Raw genomic sequence first — 27,990 nt, 5'->3', positions numbered from 1 at the left:
GATTTGGTGCTTCCTTAAAAAGCTAGAAATAGAAGTACCATACGATTCAGCAATCCTGCTCCTTGGAATATATCCTAGAGAAATAAGAGCCATCACACAAACAGATATACGCACACTCAAGTTCACTGCAGCACTGTTCACAATAGCAAAAATATGGAAACAACCTAGGTGCCCATTAACGGATGAATGGATAAACAAATTATGGTATATCCACACAACAGAATACTACACAACGATAAAGAACAATGATGAAGCTGTGAAACATAACATGGAGAAAGCTGGAGGTCATTTTGCTGAGTGAATTTAGTCGGTCACAGAAGGACAAATATTGTATAAGACCACTATTATAAGAACTCAAGAAAAGGTTTAAACACAGAAGAAAACATTCTTTGATGGTTACAAGGGTGGGGAGGGAGGGTGAGGGTTACTTACTAACTAGACAGTAGATAAGAATTATCTTAGGTGAAGGGATGGACAGCACACACTACAGGGGAAGTCAGCACAACTGGACTACACCAAAGCTAAGAAAGTTCCTGAATACAATCAAACACTTTGAGGGGCAGAGTAGCAGGGGTAGGGTTGGGGACCGTGCTTTCAGGGGACATCTAGGTCAACTGGCATAAAAAAGCTTAAGAAAACGTTCTGCATCCTACTTTGGTGAGTGGCGTCTGGGGTCTTAAAAGCTTGCAAGCAGCCATCTAAGATGCATTGATTGGTCCCAACTACCTGGAGTAAAGGAGAACGCAGAACACCAAAGATATAAGGAAAGTATTAGCCCAGAGACAGAAAAGGCCACATAAACCAGAGACTTCATCAGCCTGAGACCAGAAGAACTAGACGGTGCCCGGCTACCACCAATGACTGCCCTGACAGGGAACACAACAGAGTCCCGGATGGAGCAGGAGAAAGGTGGAGTGCAGAACTCAAATTCTAGTAAGATGACCAGACTTAATGGTCTGACTGAGACTGGAGGAACCCCGGAAAGCATGGCCCCGGATTCTCTGTCAGCCCAGAGCTAAAACAATTTTCGAGGCCAGCTCTTCAGACAGGGATTGGACTGGACTGTGGGACATAAAGCGATACTCGTGAGGAGTGTGCCTCTTAGCTCAAGTAGATACAAGTGACTAAACGGGTAGCTTCTGTCCAGAGGTGAGATGGGAAGGCAGAGAGGATTAGGAGCTGCTTGAATGGACATGAGGAATCAGGGGTGGAAAGGAGGAGTGTGCTGTCACAGTATGCAGAGAGCAATTAGAGTCACAAAACAATGTATGTATAAGTTTTTGTATGGGGGAAAAAAAGAAGTCCCTACCTTGAGACTTTTTGTTATATGAAATAATAAACTTTCTTTATTGTTAAAAAAAAAAAAAAAGAAGAACAAACAAACTAGAAGAGGGAAGTAGGGTGAAGTTAAAGTTACAGAAGAATTGCAGGTGCTGGTTAAAGTACAATTAAAATGATCTACCATGAAGTCCATGATAGGTAAAAAAGGAAATGAGGTCAGAACTGAGATGGTAGTACAATAATATGCAGGGTAGAGTATCAAAGAACTAGAGGTCCAAATGAGGGATAAGGGTATGTAGAGTAGTTAAAAGGGAGTACTCTAAAGTTCCGCACTTAATAGGCACTCAATAAATATTTGCTGAAAAGATGAATTAATGACAAACGGAAATTGGGATGTGAAAGGGTAATTTCAGAGTTCATGAACTTAAAGGTGCAGTACTTCCAAATTATGGTGGATTCCAACAAACGGCCATGTCCACAGTTAACTGAGGAAAAATGGAGGTAAGTCACTGAAGCAGGCTAAGTTAAGAAACAGTGTAGCATATATGTTATGAGGGTCATAGTGTAGGTGTTGAAAAGCTTCAAGATGATAAAAGAGAAAAGGTGGAAATTTCTTAAGTCATGTATTGAAAATTTCTAGGAAGATATAAAATACTACTTTAAAAGTCTTTAGATAACATTAATGAGGCTTAGGTAAGGGCAAATTAGCAAATCGGGTAGACTTTAAAATTTATAAGTTGTTAAAAGATGAGAATCTTAAATAGCAGCAGAGAACAACTTTTCCTTCTCGATCGTTGTGAAATGTGGGAGAAGTACCATATTTAAGAGCCACTCTGAATTGTTTTATTTAGTTAAGGCAATCAGAAGTTTCTGTAACTATGAACACTGGAAACTTTCTTCCTTAAAACATGGGCACATAGTCTGCTGGGCAGAAGAGTCCCAGGTGAGTCATACTCCTATCAAATGATTATATACTATATAAACTAAAATGTGCCTCACAAATGTAAATATACATATATATATGCACATATATATGGCAAATTTTTCAAAACATGGGAGTTATTTAGAAGAATAGCTTGTAAATCTAACTAATTAGGAAATCTAACAAGCTAAAATTGTATCAGATTCAAATCTATTCTTAAAGATTTTCTAAGTTAGAAGTTTAAAAAAAATGTACTGATTAAAATAATAGATCACTTAGGTAAATTAAGAAACTTAAGATGAAAAATATCAAATTAACAAAACTGTTTACCCATAACAAGTGAAGAGATTGATTGGTGATCAAAGACCTCCCAACAAAAAAAGTCCTGGATGAGATGGATTCACAGGGGAATTATACCAAACATTTAGAGAAGAGTTGATACCAATACTGTTTAAACTCTTCCAAAAGATACAGAAGGAAGGAAATAATCCCTAATTCATTCTGTGAAGCAAACATAACCCTAATACCCAAACCAGACAAAGATAATACAAGAAAAGAAAACTACAGGCCAATATCTCTTATGAATATAGATGCAAAAATCCTCAATAAAATACTGGCGAACAGAATTCAACAGCATATTAAAAGAGTCATACACCATGACCAAGTGGGATTTATTCCAGCGATGCAAGGATGGTTCAGCGTTAGAAAATCAATCAACATAATACACCACATCAATAGAACAAAGTAGAAGAACCACGTGATCATCTCCATTGATGCAGAAAAAGCATTTGATAAAATCTAACACCTTTTCTTGATTAAAACCCTAAAGAAGACTGGAACAGAAGGGAAATTCCTCAGTATGATTCAGGGTATATATGAAAAGCCAACAGCCAACATTATACTTAATGGAGAAAGACTGAGAGCTTTTCCCTGGAAATCAGGAATGAGACAAGGGTGCCCGCTCTCACCACTTAATTCAATGTTGTATTAGGAATTCCTAGCCAGAGCAGTAAGACAAGAAAAAGAAATAAAAGGTATCCAGATTGGAAAAGAAGAAGTAAAATTATCTCTATTTATGGATGATTATGATTCTATATATAGAAAATCCCAAATAGTCCAGAAAAAAACTTCTAGAGCTAATAGGGGAAAGTTGCATGGTAGAAGGTCAACAAACAAAAATCAGTTGGGTTTCTATGCACCAGCAATGAAAAATCTGAAAGGGAAATTGGGGAAACAATTACATTTATACCAGCATCTAAGAGAATAAAATACCTAGGAATAAATCTAACCAGGGATGTAAAGGACTGATACAATGAAAACTATAAAACACTGCTGAAAGAGATTAAAGGAGACTTAAATAAATGGAAAGATGGTCCATGTTCATGGACTGGAAGACAGTATTGTTAAAATGTCAGTACTACCCAAAGTGATCTATAGATTTAACACAATCCCAATCAAAATTCCAACAGCTTTCTTTCAGGAATAGAAAAACCAATCCTCAACTTTATATGGAATGGCAAGAGGCCTGAAATAGCTAAAATAATGTTGAAAGAGAAGAACAAAGCGGAAGGACTCATACTTTCTGATTTTAAAACATACTATACAGTAATACTCTTTTGATACTACAGTAATCAAAACAGCCTGGTACTGGTATAACAATAGACACACAGACCAATGGAATAGAATTGAGAGTTCAGAAATAAATGCACACATCTATGGTCAACTGATTTTTGACAAGGGTGCTAAGTCCATATGATGGGGAAAGAAGAGTCTCTTCAATAAATAGTTCTAGGGAAATTGAATTTCCACATGCAGAAAAATAAAACAGGATCCATGCCTCACACCATACACAAAAACAAATTCAAAATGGATTAAGGACCTAAATGTACAAACTAAAACCACAAAATTCTTAGAAGAACAAGCAGGGGCAATGCTGTCAGGCCTAGCTTTCAACAATGGATTTCATCTACTATAATAACAAAAGCACCAACAGAAAAAGACAAAATAAATAAATGGGACTGCATACAAATTAAAAACTTTTGTTCATCAAAAGATTTTACAAAAAAAGTGAAAAGACAAGCTGCCAACTGGGAGACTACCTTTGGAAACCATATATCCGATAAGAATCTAATAATGAAAATATATATAAAACTTCGACAACTTAACCACAAAAGGACAAATAACCCAATCACAAAACAGGCAAAGGACTTGAATAGACATTTCAACAAAGAGGACATTCAAATGGCTACCAAACACATGAGAAGATGCTCAGTGTTATTAGGCATCACAAAAAGGCAAATCAGAACCACAATGAGATATCACTTCACTCCCACTAGGGTGGTAAGATTACAAACAAACAAAAAACAGAAAATAACAAATGTTGGAGAGGATGTGGGGAAATTGGAACCCTTATCCATTGCTGGAGCCCTGGTGGTGCAGTGGTTAAGAGCTCGGCTGCAAACCTAAAGGTCAGCAGTTCAAATCCACCAGCTGCTCCTTGGAAATCCTATGGGGCAGTTCTACTCTGTCCTATAGGGTTGCTATGAGTCAGAATCAGCTCGCTGGCAATGGGTTTGGTTTAGTTGGGATCCACTGCTGTTGGGAATGCAAAATGGTACAGATGGCATAGAAAACAGTGTGGCAGTTTTTCAAAAAACTAAAAATAGAACTACCATATGACCCAGCAATTCCACTCCTAGGTATATACCCAAAAGACTTTATAGAGACTTGGATCCCAATGTTCACTGTAGCACTACTTACAATAGCCAAAAGGGGTGAATAATTTAAATGCTTATCAACAGATGAATGGATAAACAAAATGTGGTACATACACACAGTGGAATACTACTTGGCTAGGAGGAGAAATGAAGTCTTGATACATGCTACAGTATGGATAGAGCTTGAAGACACTAGGCTGAGTGAAATAAGCCAATCAGAAAAGAACAAACATTGTATGACCTCACTTATGTAAAAAGACAAGAAAAGGCAAATGTATAGAGACCAAAGTTTATTAGTGGTTACCAGGGGCAGGAGGGAGAGGGAAAAGGGGGGCTAACCATGATGGAAAAACTGTATTGATGAAGGGTAGGGTTGCACAGTCAATTAGTGTAATTGCTGTCAATAAGTTGTACACCTGTAAAAAACTGAATTGGCAATGTTGTGTGATGTATTTACAACAACAAAAAAAGACAGTAGCTGCTGAGGCTGCTTATGTTCTGCCAAACACCTCATGGGATCTGGTTCCTTGGTTTGGAGGTACAGGGTCACGGTTTCACGGGACATCCCAGTTAACTAGCCTAATAACGCGTTTAGTGCTTCTGTTCTACCTCCTAGTTGGTTGTGTAGTGCCTGGGGTCTTAAAAGCTTGCAAGCGGCCATCCAAGGCACAACAATTGGTCTCTACTCAACTGGAGCAACAGAGGAAGAAGGAGAGTCAGGAATAGGAGGATATGGAATGTATAGCTAACTGCCTCCATGAACAACTGCCTCCTTTGCCATGAGACCAGAACCGGATGGTGCCCAGCTACCGTTACTGAACATTTTGATCAAAGATTCCATAGAAGAATCCTGATCAAAAGCGGGGAAATAAAGAATAGAATTTCAAATTCTGATGGACTGTAGACTTTCTGGAGCCATGGAAGGTGGATGAACCCCTGAAATTATTGCCCTGAGATAATCTTTCAACCCTAAACCAAAAATATCCCCTGAAGATTGGACAGCCCCAGAAAACAAAACAGGACTAATGAGGCACAGCAGTCCAGCAACAAGGACAAGAAGGCAGGAAGGGACAGGAAAGCTGGTGGTAGAGAACCCAAGGTTGAGAAGGGACAGTGTTGACATGTCATGGGGCTGTTAACCATTGTCATAGGGCAATATGTGTATAACTGCTTAATGAGAAACGATTTGTTCTGTAAACCTTCATCTAAGGTACAAAAAAAAAGAATTATCTATGTGAGATCAAATGGACAACAGCAGCTCAAAACGTTTGATGGAAGCCTGGGGGCAGTGAGTTGAAGATAATGGTGATGGAATAATTTGGAAAAGGATAGTGAGCATAGCAGCACAACTGGAAGAATGTAATCAATGTTACTGAATTGTACATGTGAATGGTGTAAATTTGGCTATGAATATTTTCACGAAAAAAAAAAAAAAGGTTCTCCAAGGTCAAGAAGGGAGAGTGTTGACATGTCGTAGGGTTGTTAACCAATGTCATAAAACAATATGTGTTTTAAAAAACTATTTAAGAAACTATTTGTTCTGTAAACCTTCATCTAGCGTACAATAAAAAATAAAAATAAAAATCCCCTGAAGTTATCTTAAAACCAAGCAGTAACCACCAATGACTGCCCTGACAGGGAACACAACGGAGAGTCCCTGATGGAGCAGGAGAAAGGTGGGGTGCAGAACTAAAATTCTACTAAAAAGACCAGACTTAATGGTCTGAGACTGGAGGAACCCCGGAAAGCAGGGTCCCAGACTCTCTGTCAGCCCAGAACTAAAACAATTTCTGAGGCCAACTCTTCAGACAAAGATTGGACTGGACTGTGGGACATAAAATGATAACTCGTGAAGAGTATGTTTCTTAGCTCAAGTAGATACATGAGACCAAACGGGCAGCTTCTGTCCAGACGTGAGATGAGAAGGCAGAGAGGGTTAGGAGCTGGCTGAATGGACATGGGAAATCAAGGGTAGAAAGGAGGAGTGTGCTGTCACAGTATAGGGAGAGCAATTGGGGTCACATAACAATGTATGTATAAAGTTTTGTATAAGAGACTAACTTGAAAAATAAACTTTCACTTAAACTACAACAATAAACAAAATAAAAAAAAAGAATACTAAACCAAAAAAAAAAAAAAACAACCAAGCAGTAGTTTAGCTTAACTAGTAAAAAACGTCTGCCTTGAACATTATGTTTTTTTAAGAACTATCTATATGGGACCAAATTGACAACAGCAATTCCAAAGATTAGACAGGAACCTTCAGGGGCAATGCGTTTATGTTAATGGGGGAGGAACAACTCAGGAAAGGAGGGTGACAATTGTTGCACAGCTCGAAGAATGTAATCAATGTCACTATATTGTACATGTAGAAACTGTTGAATTGGTGTATGTTTTGCTGTGCATATTCTCAACAACAAAAAAATAAATAAAATTTAGGAGAAAAATCTGAATGCTTTCTGAAATAAAAACAAAACAAAAAATATTTAACTGCTCTAGAATTTGCTCCAATAATTGCAAATTTAACTCCAAAAGAAAGCAAATTCAACTCCCCAAATCACAAAACTTAATAATCTATAGGCAAGTTAAATTTGGGCAGGAATATCATCTAATAGCAAAATAAAGCAACTGCTTTGTCATGGGGTCAGCTATATTCAAGTCTGCAGTCAAAAAAGATCTATGTTCAATTATCAGCCCCCACTATGATAACCAGCATAATCCTTAAGAGCAATGCACTCCCCCACCTCCCTGATTCTTTACCAGTCTTAGAAAATCACAGAACTGAACTGTAGAAAGAGCTTGAGAGTTCATCCTTCCCATGTGCATATTATACACATCAATTGTCTCCCTTGGAGGCTGAGTCTCTACTCTTCCCCACCTCTTCAGGGTGGTAAGGACAAAGGTAGTTAACCGGGGAAGGAGAAGAAAATTGAATTCAGTTGTCAATCCTTTATTATACCACACAGTAAATTTATAGTACGCCCAACTGAATTATGTCATTAAATCTGAAAATATGTTTCTAGTATGTGTTTCTAACAATCCAGGGCAATCTATAAGTGGATAGCTGAGAACTGAATATACATAATAAGCACAAGGGACTGTAATCACATATGAAACAAAATTAAAAAGCTAAAAAAAAGACCCTTTAAAAATCTTAAAATCTTTATAAAGATGTTGAAAATCATTTTTAAGTTGATGTAAATTTGAATATGGTATATAAAGATTATGATATATGATAGCTAAGCAATATAGACTAATTATGGGTTAGAAACATTGTTTAAATATTTTGGTTCCTTTGCTTTTTATTGGCCACCCAGTTCTTCCTTTCTGGCCTCGGAGGAAATAACAATGTCGCCAACGTTAGAGAAGAAAAGTGCTCCCTTCATATCTCAGTTACTCTGATTCACATTAAAGCAGAGATTCACTTACCCACAGCTGGGGCTGACAGGATTCCAATTTAAACATTAACCTATAATGCTTTAACAGCACAGTAGAAAAGATTTTGACTAGTGATACAAGTACTGCCCGTATGTGATCAGACTGACTGGCACTGCTCACTACACAGCTCTAAACCCTCTCTCTCCTGGAGACACTCAAAGGTTATGTAATCAGGAAATGCCCTGCACTTCTCTACACCTGTGCCTGTGACTCACTTTCTTGGCCTCTGCATCCGGTAGGGAAAAAAAGCAACGCCTCCTCTCAAAACATCTTTTACACGTGTTGAAATTCTGGGAGTTAATTTTCTTGCTTAACTAAAGTTCCAAGACTATATGACAGTTAACAAGACTAAAACAAAAAAATTAAAAACAACAACAACAAACAAACAAACCCGTTGCCTTGGAGTTGATTCCAACCCACAGCAACCCCATAGGACAGAGTAGAACTGCTCCACAGGGTTTCCAAGAAGCGGCTGGTTGGCAGCTGTAGCACACTGTAGCTCTTAACCACTGTACCACCAGGGCTCCTAACAAGACTAGCAAGAGAAAAAGATGTAGGATGAATATACTAGAGGCAGGAGGAAGAATTGACTTGGAAAGCAGAAAGGAGAATGGAGAAACAAATTGGGAGAGGGACCAGAAAAGGGAAAAAACACAGTATTTATATAAACATTTTATTTTCTAAAGGCTGTCAACAATGAAGAACAATATTTAATTTACATTATTTTAGAATACACATTAGCTTGTTGTGGTTATAGAGAATGCAACAACAAAAATGTTGCCATGTTTGCCTCTTCAAGTATATCTTGGATGCTTCATTAATTAGAGAAAATATCCTGTACACAATAGCTGAATTGTATACAAAGGACATGACTGAAACAAATTAAAATATGACATTTCCCATTGCAATTTATATTTTTTCCAATTCTAAGATATTTTTCAAGATTTGCATTGCTACTTAATCACTTTCTTTTCAAAATCATTTTGATAGTGAATGTTAATGAGCATATTCTTGGATGGAATGGATCCCAATCTCCTTTCAAATATATCACAATGCATTCCAGGCTTAGTTTTCCCACATTATACTCATTCTTATATACCCTGGAATATATTAATGTTTTCTTATTGCATCATTATGCCTAGATAAACATACCTGAGAGATGAGAAACGTGGGTTTATTGAATTTATTCTTGTTTTTTAACAGTGTCAAAAGCAGAAATATAATGAAATTATTTTTCGCAACTGTCTGTGCTATTTAGATTTCTGTTTTACCAAAGAGTAAATGATGACAGCTGTTGGGTTAGATTCCGATTATCATGCTGTAAAAGCACCCAGCAAACCTATTCTCGCTGTGCCAAAGGTGAGCACAGTCTCTGAGATGGCATCTTTTCCATAAGTAGGGGCCATTTGATGATCTGCAGCTTGACACTCATCTGTGTTCCAATGAAAACAAGAACAATTTCTGTGTAGCCTTAAAAGACAAATTCAAGAAAAATACCAAATGTTGTAGCACATGTGTTGATTTGTTATGTTACATTTCAGCTGTTGGTTATGTTAATAGAACAGTTTCACATACTTCATTTTGATGTATTTATTTTAATGATCTTGTGTATGTATCTTTATGTGATTGCCTGGTAACACTGATTGCATGATGTTCTGCTGTCACCACCAGGCCAGGACTGGAACTAAGAAAGAGAAATGTAAAACTCTGGAAATGTATGATTTAAAATGAGTCCCTCAGTACAACAGGGACAAGATGTATCAAAGCCTGTATGCTATGAAATCTTAATACTAGATTATATGACATCTCATAGAGCCTAACACCAGGTTAACTAAAACTGAGGACATTTTTTAAAAAGCAGGTGTTCAATATAACTAATTTATTAAAGTATTCCAGAGATTAGAAGAAAACATTCATGCTTCAGCATCTGGTGTCATTAGTTAAGTCCATTTTTCTTAGAACCATTACTCAACTACAATGGTAAAAGAGAGAATTCTAATAGTGTAACTAGCAGGTCAGCAGAAGGCATTTTAGTACGTATCTTTCATTCCTCTAGCAATTGTCCAAGATGCCCAGAGTTAATCACAAAGTATAGGGTATATAAAGCTGTCTGCTGTTGCGATTTCCTTCTACTTATCTGCCAGATGGACCGACTGGGTGGTATCAACAAAGATCTAGCCAGCTCCCTGGGAAGAAAAAACATCCCGTAAAACCCATGACACTATTTCATACACTCAAAAAGACTCTCTAAAGACAAAAGAAGAAAAACCTTTTTGCTAGTGAGAGACACAAAGCTTTTTCAAAAGCTTCTCTTTTCAGTTCAAAGTAAACAAACTGTATAGGATCTAGCCATTCTAAAGTGATTCTTTGGTAGACAAAAGTAAAGGATTCATAAGCAGTCTGTACAGAGTGGGAGAAAAATTGGAAGGTGGAGGGTCAGGGTGTCTAGCTGTAACATTAAAGAAACTTAGAATGAAGAGAATCAGAGTGATACTTCTCTTGTCATTATCTCTATCCCTCCATTATAAGCACTGGTATGCTACAGTCAGCTCACACCAGCTTGCAAGAGCCAATTCAAGAATTTTCAGAAATTTTGTGGGCCAGTTAAACTCAGCCGTTATCAAAAATTAAATTATATAGTCTTTAAACCAAACAACAGCTTAAAAGTGTCTGCCTTGAGCATTGTGCTCTTTTATTTTTTTAAATTGTACTTTAGATGAAGGTTTATAGAGCAAACTAGCTTCTCATTAAACAATTAATACACAAATTGTTTTGTGACATTGGCTGCCAACCCCATGACATGTTAACACTCTCCCCTTCTTGACCTTGGGTTCCTCATTACCAGCTTTCCTGTCCCCTCCTGCCTTCTAGTCTTTGCCCCTGGGCTGGTGTGCCCATTTAGTCTCCTTTTGTTTTATGGGCCTGTCTAATCTTTGGCTGAAGGGTGAACCTTCAGAAGTAACTTCATTACTCAGCTAAAAGGGTGTCAGGGGCCATACTCTTGGAGTTTCTCCAGTCTCTGTCAGACCAGTAAGTCTGGTCTTTTTTTTTTTTTTTTTTTTTTTTGGTGAGTTAGAATTTTGTTCTATATTTTTTTCCAGCTCTGTCTGGGACCCTCTATTGTGATACCTGTCAGAGCAGTTGGTGGTAGTAGCCAAGTACCTAGTTTTGCTGGACTCAGTCTGGTGGAGGCTGTGCTAGTTGTGGTCCACTAGTTCTGTGGACTAATCTTTCCCTTGTGTCTTTGGTTTTCTTCATTCTCCCTTGCTCCAGACAGGGTGAGACCAGTGGAGTATTTTAGATGGTTGCTTACAAGCTTTTAAGACCCCAGATGCTACTCACCAAAGTAGAATGTAGAACATTCTAACATATACTATGTTAGAGCATTGTGCTCTTTTAAAGAACTATCTATATGGGATCAAATTGACAACAGCAACTTGAAAGGTTAGACAGGAAGCTTGGGGGCAGTGAGTTTATGTTTTTGGGGGGAGGAACAAGTCAGAAAAGAAGGGTGAGAATGGTTGCACAACTTGAAGAATGTAATCAGTGTCACTGAATTATACATGTAGAAATTGTTGAATTCGTGCATGTTTTGCTGTGTACATTTTCAACAAGAACAAAAAATAAATTATCAAAAAATTAATTACATAAGCTTACAATTCAATAAATTAAAGACAAAGGTAATGAATACTCAAAACTCATCAATTCCTAATTACTTAACGACCTTTTACTATTATCCGTGCTCTTGAGGTTACTTACTTTTCTCGTTTCTATATGGTAAAAATGCTATACAATGGTGGGTTACTGCACATCTCTTCCCAACTCTACATTCAGTGAGGTCATGTTGGTAGTTTGAAATCATCCACGGTGTGAATATTTACACCCAGAAATCAGTAAATGCTACAAATCAAGGCTGTGTCCTCTCCTTCGGAGCATTTATCATCACACAACTGATTATAGACAAATATACTTCTCTTTCCCTATCATGATCACTAAAGAAGGAGAAATAAAGTAGGAAAAAAGGCAATTGGCACCAGCTAGTTCAAGTATTTCCTAAAGCAAAGCCACAAATCAGAATATACCAACTCACATAAGTATGTCAATTTATACTATGTTCACTTAGACACTCCACTTAACTGATATCTATTTTTTAAAATATGAATAAAGTAAAATTCCTTTCAATAGTTAAGTCAGAGTAGAGCTTTAGTATGAGAGGAGAACAAATAAGCTTTTCTTTAAAATTGTTTTATTTATGTTCTGAATAGTCTTTATTTAGAAAAGAGCAAAGCGAAGCTTCAATTGTTAAATTTAACTTCCAGTCTGATAAGTAAAGCAGAAGAGGTAAGAGTTTGGTGGGGAAAATTTTGTTAACTTGTCCTCATGAGAAAGTACAAGGAGCAGCTATGAAGAAGAAGCATTAAGGCATTATTAGAAATAAAATTGGTATTCATGGATCTTGATTCAGTGTCTGGGCCCCAAAAAGACCAAAATCACTTCACAGATAGTCGTAAACACAACAGAACAGATGTCCACTAAACTGTACAAAAACAAAACATATTGCTGTACTTGAAAGCAAGTAGCAAGTAATATAGGGTCTTCTCACCTGGGCTCAATAACTCTGTATTTGGAATTTATATAAAACAATGAGATGAAACTGTGCTCTAAAGAGCTAAAGGCAAAAAAAAAAAAGAGTCCCTAGAGAGGCTTATAAAATGAATATAAATACTCTGATACAGGATACTTTCAGAAATCACAAAATATTTACTTCAGCAAAAAAAAGAAGTCTGTTTTCATAACCATTCACAGCTCTAGTGGGCACAGAACATTATTATCTGAGTTCATGTGAAGCAGAAAAAGAAAATAATGAGCAGATTCAACAATCCAACTTTTTTTTCCTACGAAGGAGGAAAATATGATGATTTTTAACGACCTCTCGTATCCCACTAGGAGCTCAAAAGCATTACTGAGGAGCTATGCAGAGAGGGAATAAATTACAGATGGAGCTTTCCACAAACGGATTTTCATGTGAAGGACCTTGGGTTTTTCAATTAGGAGTCTTAAAGATAGGATCTAGGGATTGCAACATCCTGATACTGAGAGGCAAACTACTGAAGAGGACCAACACAAGTTGGAGTTGCACAAAAAAGATAATGTGATGACAACCTAATTTAGAATTTCTGGCAATATCTCAGATCCTACTAAGGAGAACTAAATGCAAAAGAGAACCTAAGAAAATGCCAACAGGATAAAAGAAGAAAACAAACTTGAATCATTTTGGACAGAATGAGAAATCACAAGGGGAAAACAGAGTATGTGAAGCAAAGCCAAAAACAAAACACAAACTCAAAGGACAAAATAGATTGAGCTTTTAAGACTGACCTGGACCATTGCTTTAAGTATTTTAAGAAAATTCTATTAAGCACATGATGGGATAAAACAGACAAGTACACACACACACACACACACACACACACACACAAAGGGTTACTATGAGCAGTCGGAGGTAACCTAAGGAACAAACAAGGATTTGATTTTATCAATTTTTAATTAGTTTTTAAAAAACCCTTAAACTGACAAAATCAAGATATGTATTTAAACTACAATGGAATCATTTAACCTCTGAATAATAATTTCTTGAAAATCAGTGAACAAAGAATAATTCAATGAGCAAAGCATGACATTAACATTCTTTTCTTTCAGAAAACCCTGTCTCACAGGGATGCTAATCCATATGCTAACAAGACTTTTTTTTTTTTTCCAATTTTTGTGAATTTTTGTTTTTATTGGGGCTTAAAAGATGGGTTGGGAAATGTCACTAAGGGTATACCCCCCACAAATTGCCCATTCTAATCTTCCTGGGGTGGCTTTTTTGTTTGTTTGTTTTTACATGAAACTGGAGCATCAGGGGTTAGTTTACAATGCAAAAATCAACTGTCAAGCAGGTTGGATGTTTATGTTAACCAGCAGATCACACTGAAAAGCAAGCTTAAGTGTAGCTGGTTGCTTGGAGTTAGTAAGGGAAATTAAAAGAATGATTCCAATGAGTGTTCTCTCCATCAGGATCTACGTAGCTGGCCAGATGCTCCCAGGAGCAGACAACTCGGGTTAGTGCTTCGAGGCACGGTCAAGGTCTCCTTTGCCACACACCCTCTTCTACGCTGCCACTGCTCACCAGCGCCTCTTGTTGGCTGGAATATTCTTTCTTTAGCTGTATTGGCACCTTCATTGGGGCCCAGGTGGCACAGTGGTTAAGAGCTAAGCTGCTAACCAAAAGGTCAACGGTTTGAATTCACTGCCCATTCCTTGGAAACCCTATGGGGCAGTTCTACTCTGTCGTATATGGTAGGATGAGTCAGAATTGACTCAACAGCAATGGGTTTGGCTTTTTTTTTTTTGCTTTGGTACCTTCGTTGCAAGTCTTGCGAGCCTTTGAAACCATTCTGTCTCTAGATAGCTGCTCACATCTGCTCTGAGTTATTACACACTGATATCATAAAAAAGCAACCTTATTTTCAGGTTCCTTGGGTAGAGTAGGAGGGGACGGCGGAGGGTGGGGAGGGACGCTTCACTGTTGCTCCAGTGGAATTTTTAAACGACTCATTACTAAGAAAAAACTTAGGCTAAAAACACAGTATGTCTGGAAGGCCAGAACATTGATAATTATTGAAGCTGGGTGATGGTACTTGGGGCTCATTAAACTTTTAACTGAAGAATAAAAATTTTAAAAAAAACACCTGGCTGGCAGACATACATCCATATAATCAATGGTAATCTATAATAAGGTTTATAATATATTGATAAGAATGTAAATATTGCAATGAGTTCACTCATTCATTCAATAAATATCAGATCACCTTCTATATGCCAGCTCCAGTTCTGAACATACGAGGTGAACAAAGCAGACTGTCTTCATGAAGTACAGTCTAGTAGAGAAAAATATTACGGGGTAAAACTTGACATTTAAAGTTCTTAGAGATATTTTAAGGTATTAAATTGAAAAATTAAACAAGGTGATAAATACTCCTTTTTCTAGATATAATTAATAATAAGAAGCCAACAACTTAGAAGTAAGAGTATAGGATCTGGAGTCAGAATGTTGCTGTTGCTGGGTGCCATCAAGTAATGGGTTTTCAACTGAATACAATCCCACATGACATAGTACAACTGTCCCATAGGGTTTCCTAAGCTGCAATTTTTTTTACACCTTTGAAAAATTATACTGTGGTATGTACTTATGAGAAACGCTATTCAGGGAACAGACAATGCTGGGTGGCCACAAATCTGCATGCCCACTGCAATAATTCTTGGGTCTCCAGAGTCCAACAGCTCATAGGTTGAAAAAACAATGGAATGGTTAGATGATTCTTCAGGTCTATTTCTGCTTTAACTTTCCATAAATCTGTAATTCTAAAATTCAGATTCTTTGGTGACTTTTTTTTTAAAATTGTACTTTAGATGAAGGTTTACAGAGCAAATTAGTTTCTCATCAAACAATTAATACACATATTGTTTTGTGACACTGGCTACCAACCCTGTGACGTGTCAACACTCTCCCCTTCTCAACCTTGGGTTCCCCACTTCCATTTGTCCAGCTTTTCTGTTCCCTCCTGCCTTTCGTCCTTGTCTAAGCTGTAATCTTTACAGAAGCAGATCGCCAGATCTTTTTCCTGTGGAGCCTGTGGGTGGGTCTGAACCACCAACCTTTTTTGGTGAGCAGCCCAGCGCTTAACCTTTGTGCCCCCAGGGCTCCTTGGAGTCAGAATACTTGATTCGAATTCCAAGTTCACCAATTGCTAAATAGATAACCTTAGGAAAATTATTAACTTCTCTAAGTCTCAGTTTCCAATCTATAAAATGGGGAGCATACTAATATCTAACCTCTTAGGGTTGTACAGAATTAAATAAAATGATCCCTGTAAAGTGATTATTCACACTGCTGACCTTTTGGTTAGCAGCCAAGCTCCTAACCACTATGCCACCAGGGCTCCTACCAGATAATACTAAATAAATGTCAGATATAATGACAGTTATGTGTTAGAGAAGTTCAGGTGATAACTTTTCTGGAAACAAGAGGATTAAAAGGAGATCTTTGGAGATACTTTTTCGTTCTGTGATTCTATGATACTCCACATCTTAAGACTGATTGTGGTGGCTGGTATAAATATCAGGAATCAGGGACATGCGTGCGTAACTGTAAGCCAGAAAGCTGGCTGCTATGATTGCTCTCCCTTAATCCATTTGACCAGCAAGCACAACAAAATGGGATGCAAGACAAGAACCCTGCTGATTCTGTGCTCAGTGACTCATAGCGCTTAGGAATCCAAGCCTGACTGCTACTTGGGACACCATCTCTCTGGTAACAAAAACAAACAGCGTAACAAAGCCTGAAAAATAATTGCCCAGCACTCAAGAAACAACCTAATTATGAAAACACTAAATTTTACCACAGAACTATAAAGAGGTACATGATTTTCCACATTTAATCACAACCCTAACCTCACCCTTCACCCACGCCCATTCATGTTTTAGGAAACAGCTTGATTCTTAACGCTGCTGCTGTATAAAGAAATAATGAGCTCTGTTAGTGCACCTGAAAATACACCATCAGCCTACAGAAGGAGCACTTAGCTCATGGAACTTTAATTAAAATGTCAGGACCACCCTGAACTGTTTAATTGCTCTAAATGCCAAGTAAGGAGAGCACCTAAACAACTAAGGTAATGGATGACAGTGAGCAAAGAAAAAAACTAAGCTGATTATCTGAAAAAATCTTCAATACTGCCCATCTCTTATGCCATAAAAAGTTTTTCAAAGGAATTTATGGTAACACCCATGGTTTTCGTTACCTAAAGTTAGCTCAGACATCATTAGAAAACATTGTCAGGACAACGCAGATTTTATGGGGTAAAGGCTACGTGGTCTCTTCGGGTGTTTTTTTCTCAAATTTGCTAGGGTTCTCTGGGAAAGTGGGCAAAAGAAGAGCACATTCTAAAGCCTTGATAGAAAGAGCTCTTTGATGGCAGCACCTGTGTGTGCTTTGCTCACCAATGTGCTCCCAGCACCTATCAGAGCCTACCATATGGTCGATGTTTCATAAATGTTTGTGGAGATATCAGTGAAAGTTTCTAGGATAGGGGAAAATATGCTTGTAATTGCTGCTGCTATCCAGTTTATACTGCTTTCCTGTTTCTACAGTACTGGAAACAGGAGCAGGAGGAGAGGGGCCAAATGCGGTGCATTGACATATCTGTAGACCTCTTCAGACAGAGCAATACTGCCCAACCTAATATGAACATCACTTGGATCCACACTGCATCTAATATCACCTAACGGGAAACTGAAGTGATTTGGGACCTTGAGGATGAGAAGGGTAGGACCCAGTTAGCTTATATAAATTATGAGTACAGGCTCCTGGGCACTGCTTTTAGCACTTAAGCAATGTTTCAGTGCAGCAGTGTACAATTAAAACAAAGGTGATATATTAAAAATAGTCTGACTAGATTTATAAAACAGTTAAAATTTGAAGCGATTTTCTGTTCTGCAAAAAATTATTCCTATTACAAATTGCTCCATAATACAGTACCTTTAGATGGAAAACTGCCCCTTCTGCTTTTAATATCTAACTTTTTAGAAATGCATTTCTCTTGCAAAGCTAAGTGCAACTGTAAGCAAGTGGTCAAATCTGGAAAATTTAATATTAGCAATTTAGATGTTATGTTTAAGTAATCTTGGAAAGATTTATTTACTTGTTGAGACCAAAATAAAGAGTTACTTTTAATTATAGCTAAGGATATAAAATTTACCATACTTAGAAAATTATTTAAAGCACTTGGCTGCTAGCCAAAAGGTAGGCAGTTTGAACCCACCAGCCACTCCATGGGAGAAAGACGTGGCAGTCTGCTTCCATAAAGATTACTGCCTTGGAAACCCTATGAGGCAGTTCTCTCTCTACTACAGGGTTGCTATGAGTCAGAATTTACATGATGGCAACAGGTTTGGATTTTTTTATTTTAGAAAAGGATTACAACTATTCTCAAAATATTCTAAACTATGAGCAGACAGTGTCATAATCATTATATCACTGAATGTATGCAAATACCAGGGACAGCAGAAGAAAAAACTCTCTAATAGGTTTACTCTACTTCACTATTCCAATCTTTTACCATTCTAATGGGTCATAATGGGAAAAGAAGGCTTCCTAGGAGAAAACATGTTGTAGTTCATATATTATACAATTTGCAAAACCATCACCTAAATAGATGTGGTTAAAACCATGCTAATGTGAAACTACTTTTTTTTCCCATATAAATGTGTTAAACTTTCTACGAAAAACTCCAAATGGTAAATTGATTTTAAAAACTTATTGTGAAAAGAAAGAGCACTGTATTTTCATTTGGATTCCCCATTCTACGAAGGTAGAAACTTTGCTTTGTCTTCTGCTGTATCCCCAGCACCAAGATCAGTGTTTGCCACACAGTGGTGGTCAATAAATAACAGCTAAAAGAATACATTAATGAATTCTACATTACTACTAATCACAACTTACGGCTTCCTAAAAACATCAATGCACAAAATAGGTCTGATGTCATTTATTCACTCAGCTTTTGTGTTTCCTTTCTCTCATGAAATTTTGAAAACGTAAGAGTAAACCAGTAAGTGTACGGACCCCAGGTAGGCAGTAGCAGTCACTTGCACTGACCTATCTGCTACAGGTAGAATCAACCAGAGTCTATTACAAAAGCATTAGGCCAGAGCATTTCAAGCTGTCAAATTACTGAGTAAAGATGTCAGGAGTGGGACTTCCAAATGTCAACATTTCATCTAGCTATGGTTGAAGACACTGAAAAGATTTGAGATCTAGTCTGAAGAAGTTAATATAAATAAAACAGGACAACTAGCATTTTTTTGTTTGAAGAGCGGCCACCCAAAAGAGAGAGATTAATTTTGTGCTGCTTCACATGGAAGGAATAAGACCAATGGACGGCAGCTTTTGGCTAAAAAATGACATAAAAGGAAATAGTTCACTTATAAAAAACCAAACCAAACTCACTGCCATCAAGTTGATTCCGACTCATAGCAACCCTCTAGGACAGAGTAGAACTGCTCCATAGGGTTTCCAAGGACTGACTAGTGGATTCAAACTGCTGATCTTTTGCTTAGCAGCCAAGCTCTTGAGTACTTATGCCACGTACTTTTTTCATATAGTCCAGCTTAGTCTTAGATTATTTCCTCAGCATACAGACTGAATAAGTATGGTGAAACGATATGACCCTGACACACCTTTCCTAATTTTAAACCATGCAGTATCCCTTTGTTCTTTTTGAATGACTGCCTCTTGCTCTATGTACAGGTTCTGCATGAACACAATTAAATGTTCTGGAATTCCCATTCTTCACAGTGTCATCTAAAATTTGTTATGATCCACACAGTCAAATGCCCTTGCATAGTCAATAAAACCCAGGTAAACATCTTTTCTGGTATTCTCTGCTTTCAGCCAAGATCCATCTGACATCAGCAATGATATCCCTCATTCCTCATCCTCTTCTGATCTGGCTTGAATTTCTAGCAGTTCCCTGTCGATGTACTGCTGCAACAGTTTTTGAATTATCTTCAGCAAAATTTTACTTGCGTGATATTAATGATACTGTTCAATAATTTCCACCTTCTGTTGGATCACCTTTCTTTGAAATGAATACAAATATGGACCTCTTCCAGTAGGTTGCCAGGCAGCTGTCTTCCAAATTTCTTGGCATAGACAAGTGAGCACCTCCAGTGCTGCATCTGTTTGTTGAAACATCTCAATTGGTATTCTGTCTATTCCTGGAGCCTTGTTCTTGTTCTTCACCAATGTCTTCAGTGCAGCTTGGACTTCTTCCTCAACACCATCAGTTCTTGATCATATGCCACCTCCTGAAATGGTTGAACACTGAACCAATTCTTTTTGGTACAGTGACTCTGTATATTCCTTCCATCTTCTTTTGATGCTTCCTACATCATTCAATATTTTGCTCATAGAATCCTTCAAAATTGCAATTTGAGACTTGAATTTTTTCTTCAGTTCTTTCAGTTTGAGAAATGCCAAGTGTGTTCTTTCCTTTTGGTTTTTTAACTCCAGGTCTTTGCACATTTTATTATAATATTTTACTGTGTCTTCTCAAGCTGCCCTTTGAAATCTTCTGTTCAGCTCTTTTACTTCATTTCTTCCATTTGCTTTAGCTACTCTACATTTGAGAGCAAGTATAAAGATCAGGGGAGAAAAAACAGAGACAACGCTAGGGGCCCTCATATGTGGCATAACTAGAGTACCAAACATAACTAAAAATGTACACACAGCACAAGATGAACTAGACAATGGGACCTTCTAAAAATTAAACACTTATGCTCAACAAAAAGACTTCTCCAAAACAGAACCTACAGCCCATCAACAGATAAATGGATAAACAAATTTTGGTACATACACACAATGGAATACTATGCAACCATAAAGGACAATGATGAATCCGCAAAACATCTCACAACATGGATGAATCTGGAGGGCATTATGTTGAGTGAAATTAGTCAGTCGCAAAAGGATAAATATTGTATAAGACCACTATTATAAGAACTCAAGAAAAGGTTTAAACACAGAAGAAAACATTCTTTGATCATTAAGAGTGGGGATGGGAGGGAGAGGAGAATTCACTAATAGACAGTAGACAAGAATCACCTTAGCTGAAGGGAAAGACAATGCACAATACAGGGGACGCCAGCACAACTGGACTCAAGCAAAAGCTAATAAGTTTCCTGAACACAATCAAATACTTAGAGGGACAGAGTAGCTGGGGCTGGGGTCTGGGAACCATGGTTTCAGGCGACAGCTAGGTCAACTGGCATAGCAAAGTTTATTAAGAAAATGTTCTGCATCCCACTTTGGTGAGTGGTATCTGGGGTCTTAAAAGCTAGCAAGCAGCCATCTAAGGGCATCATTTTGTCCCAAGCCACCTGGAGCAAAGAAGAATGAAGAACACCAAAGACACAAGGAAAATATTAGCCCAAGAGACAAAAGGGCCACATAAACCAGAGACTCCATCAGCCTGAGACCAGAAGAACTAGATGGTGCCCAGCTACCACCAATAACCACCCTGACAGGGAACACAACAGAAAGTCCCTGATGGAGTGGGAGAAAAGCATGGAGCAGAACTCAAATTCATATAAAAAGACCAGACTTAATGGTCTGACTGAGACTGGAGAAACCCCCAAAGCCATGGCCCCTGGATGCTCTGTTAACCCTGAACTAAAACCATTCCCAAAGCCCACTCTTCAGACAAAGATTAGACTGGACTATAACCATAAAATAATACTCACGAAGAGTGTGCTTCTTAGTTCAAGCAGATACAAGAGAACAAATCGGCAGCTCCTGTCCGAAGGGAGGATGAAAAGGCAGGAAGGGACAGGAACTGGTTGAATGGACACAAGAAACCTGGGGTGGAAAGGGGGAGTGTGCTGTCACATTATAGGGACTGCAACTAATGTCGCATAACAATACATGTATAAATTTTTGTATGAGAAATTAACTTGAGCTGTAAACTTTTGCCTGAAGGACAATTAAAAAAAAAAGAGAGAGAGAGAAAGAGAACCTACGCATTGTGAAAAAAATTTTGGCTATGACATATCCAACAAGGGACTAATCTCTAAAATTTACAGAAAACTTAAACATCTCAACAATAAAAAGACAAACAATCCAATTAAAAAATGGGCAAAGATATGAACAGACACTTCTCCAAAGAAGACATGTCTAACAAACATATGAAGAAATGCTTGCAATCATAGCTGTTAGAGAGACGCAAATCAAAACTACAATGAGATATCATCTCACCTTGACATTAATGGCACTAATCAAAAAAACAAAATAACAAATGTTGGCGAGGTTGTGTGGGGATTGGATCTCTTATACACTGCTGGTGGGAATGTAATATGGTACAACCATTTTGGAAAATGATATGGTGCTTCCTCAAAGAGCTAGAAACAGAAATACCATATGATCCAGCAATTCCACTCCTAGGAATATATCCTAAAGAAGTAAGAGCCATTACACAAACAGACATGTGCACACCCATGTTCACTGCAGCATTATTCACAATAGCATAAATATGTAAACAACCTAAATGCCCATTAACAGATGAATGGATTAACAAACTGTGGTACATATGTACAACAGAATAGTATACAACAATAAAGAATAATGACGAATCTGTGAAACATCTCAAAACATGGATGAATTTGGAGTACATTATGACGAGTGAAATAACTCAATCCCAAATATTGCATGGGGGCACTACTATAAAGTAACGAGAGGTTTACACACACGAAAAAAAATTCTCTGATGGTTTCAGGGACAGGAGGGGGAGGGAGGTAAAATTGCCAATTAGATAGAAGACATAAGTTAATACTGGTGAAGGGAAAGGCAATACATAATATGGGAGAAATCAGTACAACATGAGCAAGGTAAGAGAGGATACTGAGAGGAACGCAAGAATAAAGGGCAACTACGGTAACTACTATAGCTTAGACAATCCTGCAGCAGTAGTATTAACAAACAATAATTTATGAATGGACAAGTAGATAAACATGCCAAAAGGTGTGAGAGAATGTAAGGGAACATACCCACTGGCAAATACAGGTTTGGTGGTGGATATTTCTACATACATGACTGTAGGTGCAGCTCATATAGTGAACACAAGGGGTATAGTCAGGGAAATCTCTTAGACATAACCAAACACAAGATGAAGTTTCTAGGCTAGCAGACAAAGGACCACAGACTTAGGGGGCATCTACGTCAACTGGCACAACACAGTACATGAAGACAATGTTCTGCATCCTACTTTGGTGAGCAGCATCAGGGGTCTTAAAAGCTTGCGAGCTGCCATCTAAGACACAACTATTGGTCTCTTCCCATCCGGAGCAAGGCAGAATGAAGGAGGTCAAAGATTCAAGGGAGTAATTAGTACAAAGGCCTAATGGACCACATGAACCACAGCCTACATGATCCCGAGACCAGAAGAAATAGATGGTGCCTGGCTACCATTAGTAGCTGCTCTGACTGGGATCACAACAGAGGGTCCTGGACAGCGTGGGAGAAAACTGTAGAACAAAAAATCAAATTCATAAAAAAGACCAGGCTTGCTGGTCTGACAAAGACTGGAGGAACCCCCAAGACTATGGTCCTAAGACACACTTCTGATCTGGAAAGGAAGCCATTCCCAGAGATAACCTGCCAGCCAAACAACAGAGAAGCAGATAAGATCAACAGTAACACCTGAGAGGAACAGTACTCTTTAGAACAATCAACTATCCAAGATCAAAAGGGCATTATCTACCCCAAAGCAAAGATGAGAAGGTAGGAAGGGGCAGAAAATCAGGATGAAAGAAAATGGGGAAACCAGGGTGGAAATGGGGAGCGTGCCAACACATTGTAGGGAATGAAACCAAGGTCATGAAACACTTTATGTACAAACTATTGAATGGGAAGCTAATTTGCTCTGTGAACTTTCACCTGAAGCACAATTAAAAAAAAAAAAAGGAAGACAATGTCTCCAGACATTGCCAGGTGTCTCCTGGGGAGATGGGGCAAAATTGCCCCCGGTTGAGAACTACTGAGTTGGTCAGTTTTAGGCACATTGAGTTTGAGGTACCTGTGAGACATTTGAGGGGAGATGTCAGATAAGCATTTGGGTTTAGAATTTGGAGCTCAAGACAATGGTGTGAACTGGTGACTCAGATTTAGGAATTATGAGCACATAACTGACATGTGTAACATCGTGGCCTAAAATATAAGTACAATACATGTTTACCACATCACAACTTCTCAAACTCCTCTCTTCAATGAAATGCTCCCAGCTGCCTTCCATCCTTGTTAACTTTTATGTTAGGCAACATAGGCAAAAAAAAGGAAAGAGAGTAATCAAATAACCCATAAAATAAACAATAACACCCGAGAGGAGCATGCTCCTTAGAACAATCAATTATAAGAGATCAAAAGGGCAATATTTGCCCAAAAGCAAAACTGAGAAGGCAGGAAGGGGTAAAAAAAATCAGGATGAAAGGAAATGGGGATCCCAGGGTGGAAATGGGGAGAATGCTGACACTATGTGGGGAATGAAGCCAAGGCCATGAAACACTTTATGTACAAACCATCGAATAGGAATCTATTTTGCTCTGTAAACTTTCACCTAATGCATAATTAAAAACATAGAATATGTATCAGTATAACCAAACCAAAACCCATTGCCATCAAGTTTATTCCGACTCATAGCGACCCTATAGGACAGAGTAGAACTGTCCCATAGGTTTTCCAAGGCTGTAATCTTTATGGAAGCAGACTGCCACATCTTTCTCCCGCAGAGTGGCTGGTGGGTTCTAGCTGCCTACCTTTCAGTTAGCAGCCAAGCGCTTTAACAACTGTGCCATCAGGGCTTCTTATGTATCAGTATATACATGTATATATCATATTTAGTATTTTTAAAAAAAGTCAATGTGTATGCTGTGGGCATGAAGGAGAGTGGTAAATTCTAAATGCATAGTTGTTGTTGGGAAACAATTTGTTTGAAAGATTTCTACAAAGATGGAAGAAGATACAAAAACTGGGGTACTCAGGTCTGCTTCATTTTATTGTACTGCTCTATCACCAAAGCAAGTATGTAATATCAAAAAAGCTGTAGGACTATCTGTGGCAGCAATCTAGACTCCAAATCTGAATATTGATACATGGTTCCCTTGGCCACCTGTTGCTAGGGTCAAAGACTTTATCTCTGCAGTATGGTGTTGATTCTCTTTGTCCTTGTCTAGACCATTTCAGTTGGTTTCTACTGAGCACTGTTCTGTCTTGAAACCATGCAGTGAAATCTTCAGGGCATACAGAAGATTGTAGCTCAAACTCTTGGACTACAGTTGGTCATGCTAAATCACTGTTACTGACCCCATATCCTTTATCCAGTCTGCCTATTTCTACGTTTCACGGGGCGAAGCTTTGTTGTTGTTGTTAGTTTTTTCTGTCTTTTCTGTCAGTCTCAGTCTCCTAGCATACAGCTTGGCAGATTATGGAAACAATATAAAATCAAGTTCCCAGTAATTTTAACACAGTGCCAGCTGATTATATTCTGCCACTGGCATTATCAATATAAAGATCTACACTGTAAATGTACCCTTGAAGAAAGCCATACAGTACTTCTATCATAAAGAAATGAATGGCATTTCATTGTGTGAAATAAATCTATAGGATTATAGTACTAGAAGCAATTCCAGTACCTGGAGTCACAGAGATCCTGGATCATTAAAACCTAAACGTATTTAGACAACTGCTCCTCTAACCGAAAAATAAAACAAAATAATCATAGAAGCAAAAAGCAAACAAGTCAAATGAATCATATGGATTTGAGCTTTTATCTCAAAAAAAAAAGCAAATATCTCCCTTTCCCACCCTCATTTGACTCCCCAAAAAACAATGTAGGCCCCAAAACTTATAGGCCTACATAAGTGTGAAACAGAATAATTCATCTCAGAATAATCAAAAATGGACTGTATTCTGTCTTACAGCCATTTATAGCTGGTTGAACAATACCATTAGTAAGAATTAATAAATTTCCCAAACTCAAAATTTCCTTATACAAATTCATAGAAATACTGTGATTATTAACAAAAGGAGCACTTAACTGAACAGCTGAGATTTCTGAAGAAGTACTCTTGGTAGTAGTGAAAACGTAATAAAAATAAAGCATGATATTTTAGCAGACAGGGGCAACAGGTTAGGGAGGAGAAGTAGCAAATTACAGGTAAAGGATTAACAAGCAGAACATCCCAACTGTGTGGTCTCAGAGACAAATTAGAGGCATAATTTCATGATTTCATGGAGCCAGATCTGGGCTATGTAGGAGCTGAAGCCCTTATTCTCATATTAAAAAGTACAAAGCTTTGTCAGCTGATTTACAAAGCATAATTATTAATGCCAGAATTAGAGTGGTGGAAGTAATAACAAACATCCAGCAGTACCCTCTGACGTCCTGAATAAGATTTATAATGTAATAAATAAAATGACAACGCTAGTCTTCTCAGCATTGTTCAGAGGCAGGTTCTCTGGAATGGGGTTATTTAAGATTATAAGAACCACTTAAATGGTCAACAGACACAGAAGTTATTAGGAGTTTTTGAGGCTTCAAGATCTCTCTCTATAAAAGATCAGAAGAACAAAAAACTGAAAAGATAAGTCTGCTTTAGTCATAATTCTGTTCCCTTTTTTCCCCTCTAACCCGGCCAAAAAAAGAGGCTACTCTCTGCCTCCCTTTACAGAGAATCCTCTGTTATTCCTTGTCGTTCCTTTTTTTTTTTTCCTTCCTCTTCTATTTTGCTTCAGGGTGGTCTTAAAACGTTCTTTACTGAGTATCTGTCTTAAATGGTGTGTAGCACAGAAGCCCAGGAGATTACGTGGCCTATTACCACACAGAATCAGTCAACATCCTTTCCTGGCTTTTACACAGGTCAATAGCCTAAGTATATCCAACAGCTGACTTCTGCAGGAAGCTCAGGGAGCATCATTGGTCAATGCCCCTGCTCCCAATCACTTTAGTGATTCATTGCAAGTCCTCTCCTAGGGTTCTCTTTTAAATCGCTCACAATCAAACCAAAAACATATAAATTAGAAAAAAGATACGATGGCCTTTGTTGGGGAGAACAAGTAGTTGGCAGCAAAGAGAAAATAAAACAAACCAAATAAAACAGATAAAATGAGAATCCACAAAGCAGATTATGAAACAATATTCTGCTGACATTTAAATAAAGTAAACCCATGGCAACATTTAACTGCTGCCTTTTTGCCTGCACTCCCAGGTTTCTCTTGTTTGGGGTGGGACAGAACTTTTCATTTCTCTGTGTACTTAGAACTTCACACTAAACCAACATTATTTACTACTTACTTGGGCTTGCTTGCATACTTTAAAAGGCTGAAGTGTTTCTTGGTAGAAAAGCTGATGATAAGCCTGTAGGTCAAACCAAAAGTACACACTGTTCTTCCACAACTGCAGATGGAAAAAGTACATAAATTATTATCACCCAATTATTAAAGATCTACAAAGCTCTGATTTCAAATATGAATAATTATTTAGCTCCTTGGTGTTACCATAAATCAGGTTCAATTTAAAATGGTTTTAATATTCTGTCACAGACAGGTAATAATACAAAATATTTATTTGTATTGCCTCTAGAACATTATTTTTATGTTTGCCTCTCACATAATTGGTTATGAAAATAGTAAGTGCTCTAGTTAACAGTTTAAGAGTAACCACATATTTCTGACATGACACCAAAATCTGAAGGTATTTTGATATAGATGGGCAAATGTGCATCATACCATAACCAAACACTGCAATGATAACTGAACTAGTTAAATACTTCCCATTTGAGCAAAATGAAAACTATGCTTGTGATTTTAAAACACAAAACAAAAATACTGGAAATAGGTTGGCAACTATCCAATGTAATTACTAATTGTTCAAATTATTAAAAATTAAAAGACTGATAGAAATCAACTCTGAATTTAAAATATAGTAATTAAGAACTTAGTGCATTGAAATAAAGTTATATGAAAATATTGTTAGTAATGTA

General features: G+C 37.7%; 1 protein-coding gene across 1 annotated transcript in view; it reads right to left on the bottom strand.

Moving 5' to 3' along the window:
• The window catches only part of RGS22 (regulator of G protein signaling 22), a 155,862-nt gene that overhangs the window by 42,700 nt on the left and 85,172 nt on the right, over positions 1–27,990 (bottom strand). The window contains exon 12 of the mRNA XM_023726043.1: positions 27,303–27,404. Coding sequence (XP_023581811.1) covers positions 27,303–27,404 — 102 coding nt within the window. The remainder of the gene's footprint in view (positions 1–27,302; positions 27,405–27,990) is intronic.

Source organism: Trichechus manatus, unplaced genomic scaffold (assembly GCF_000243295.1).
Source record: "Trichechus manatus latirostris isolate Lorelei unplaced genomic scaffold, TriManLat1.0 scaffold00009, whole genome shotgun sequence".
NCBI classification, from domain to species: domain Eukaryota; kingdom Metazoa; phylum Chordata; class Mammalia; order Sirenia; family Trichechidae; genus Trichechus; species Trichechus manatus.
The sequence above is the reverse complement of the archived record's forward strand: the minus strand, read 5'-3'. Positions and strand labels throughout refer to the sequence as shown.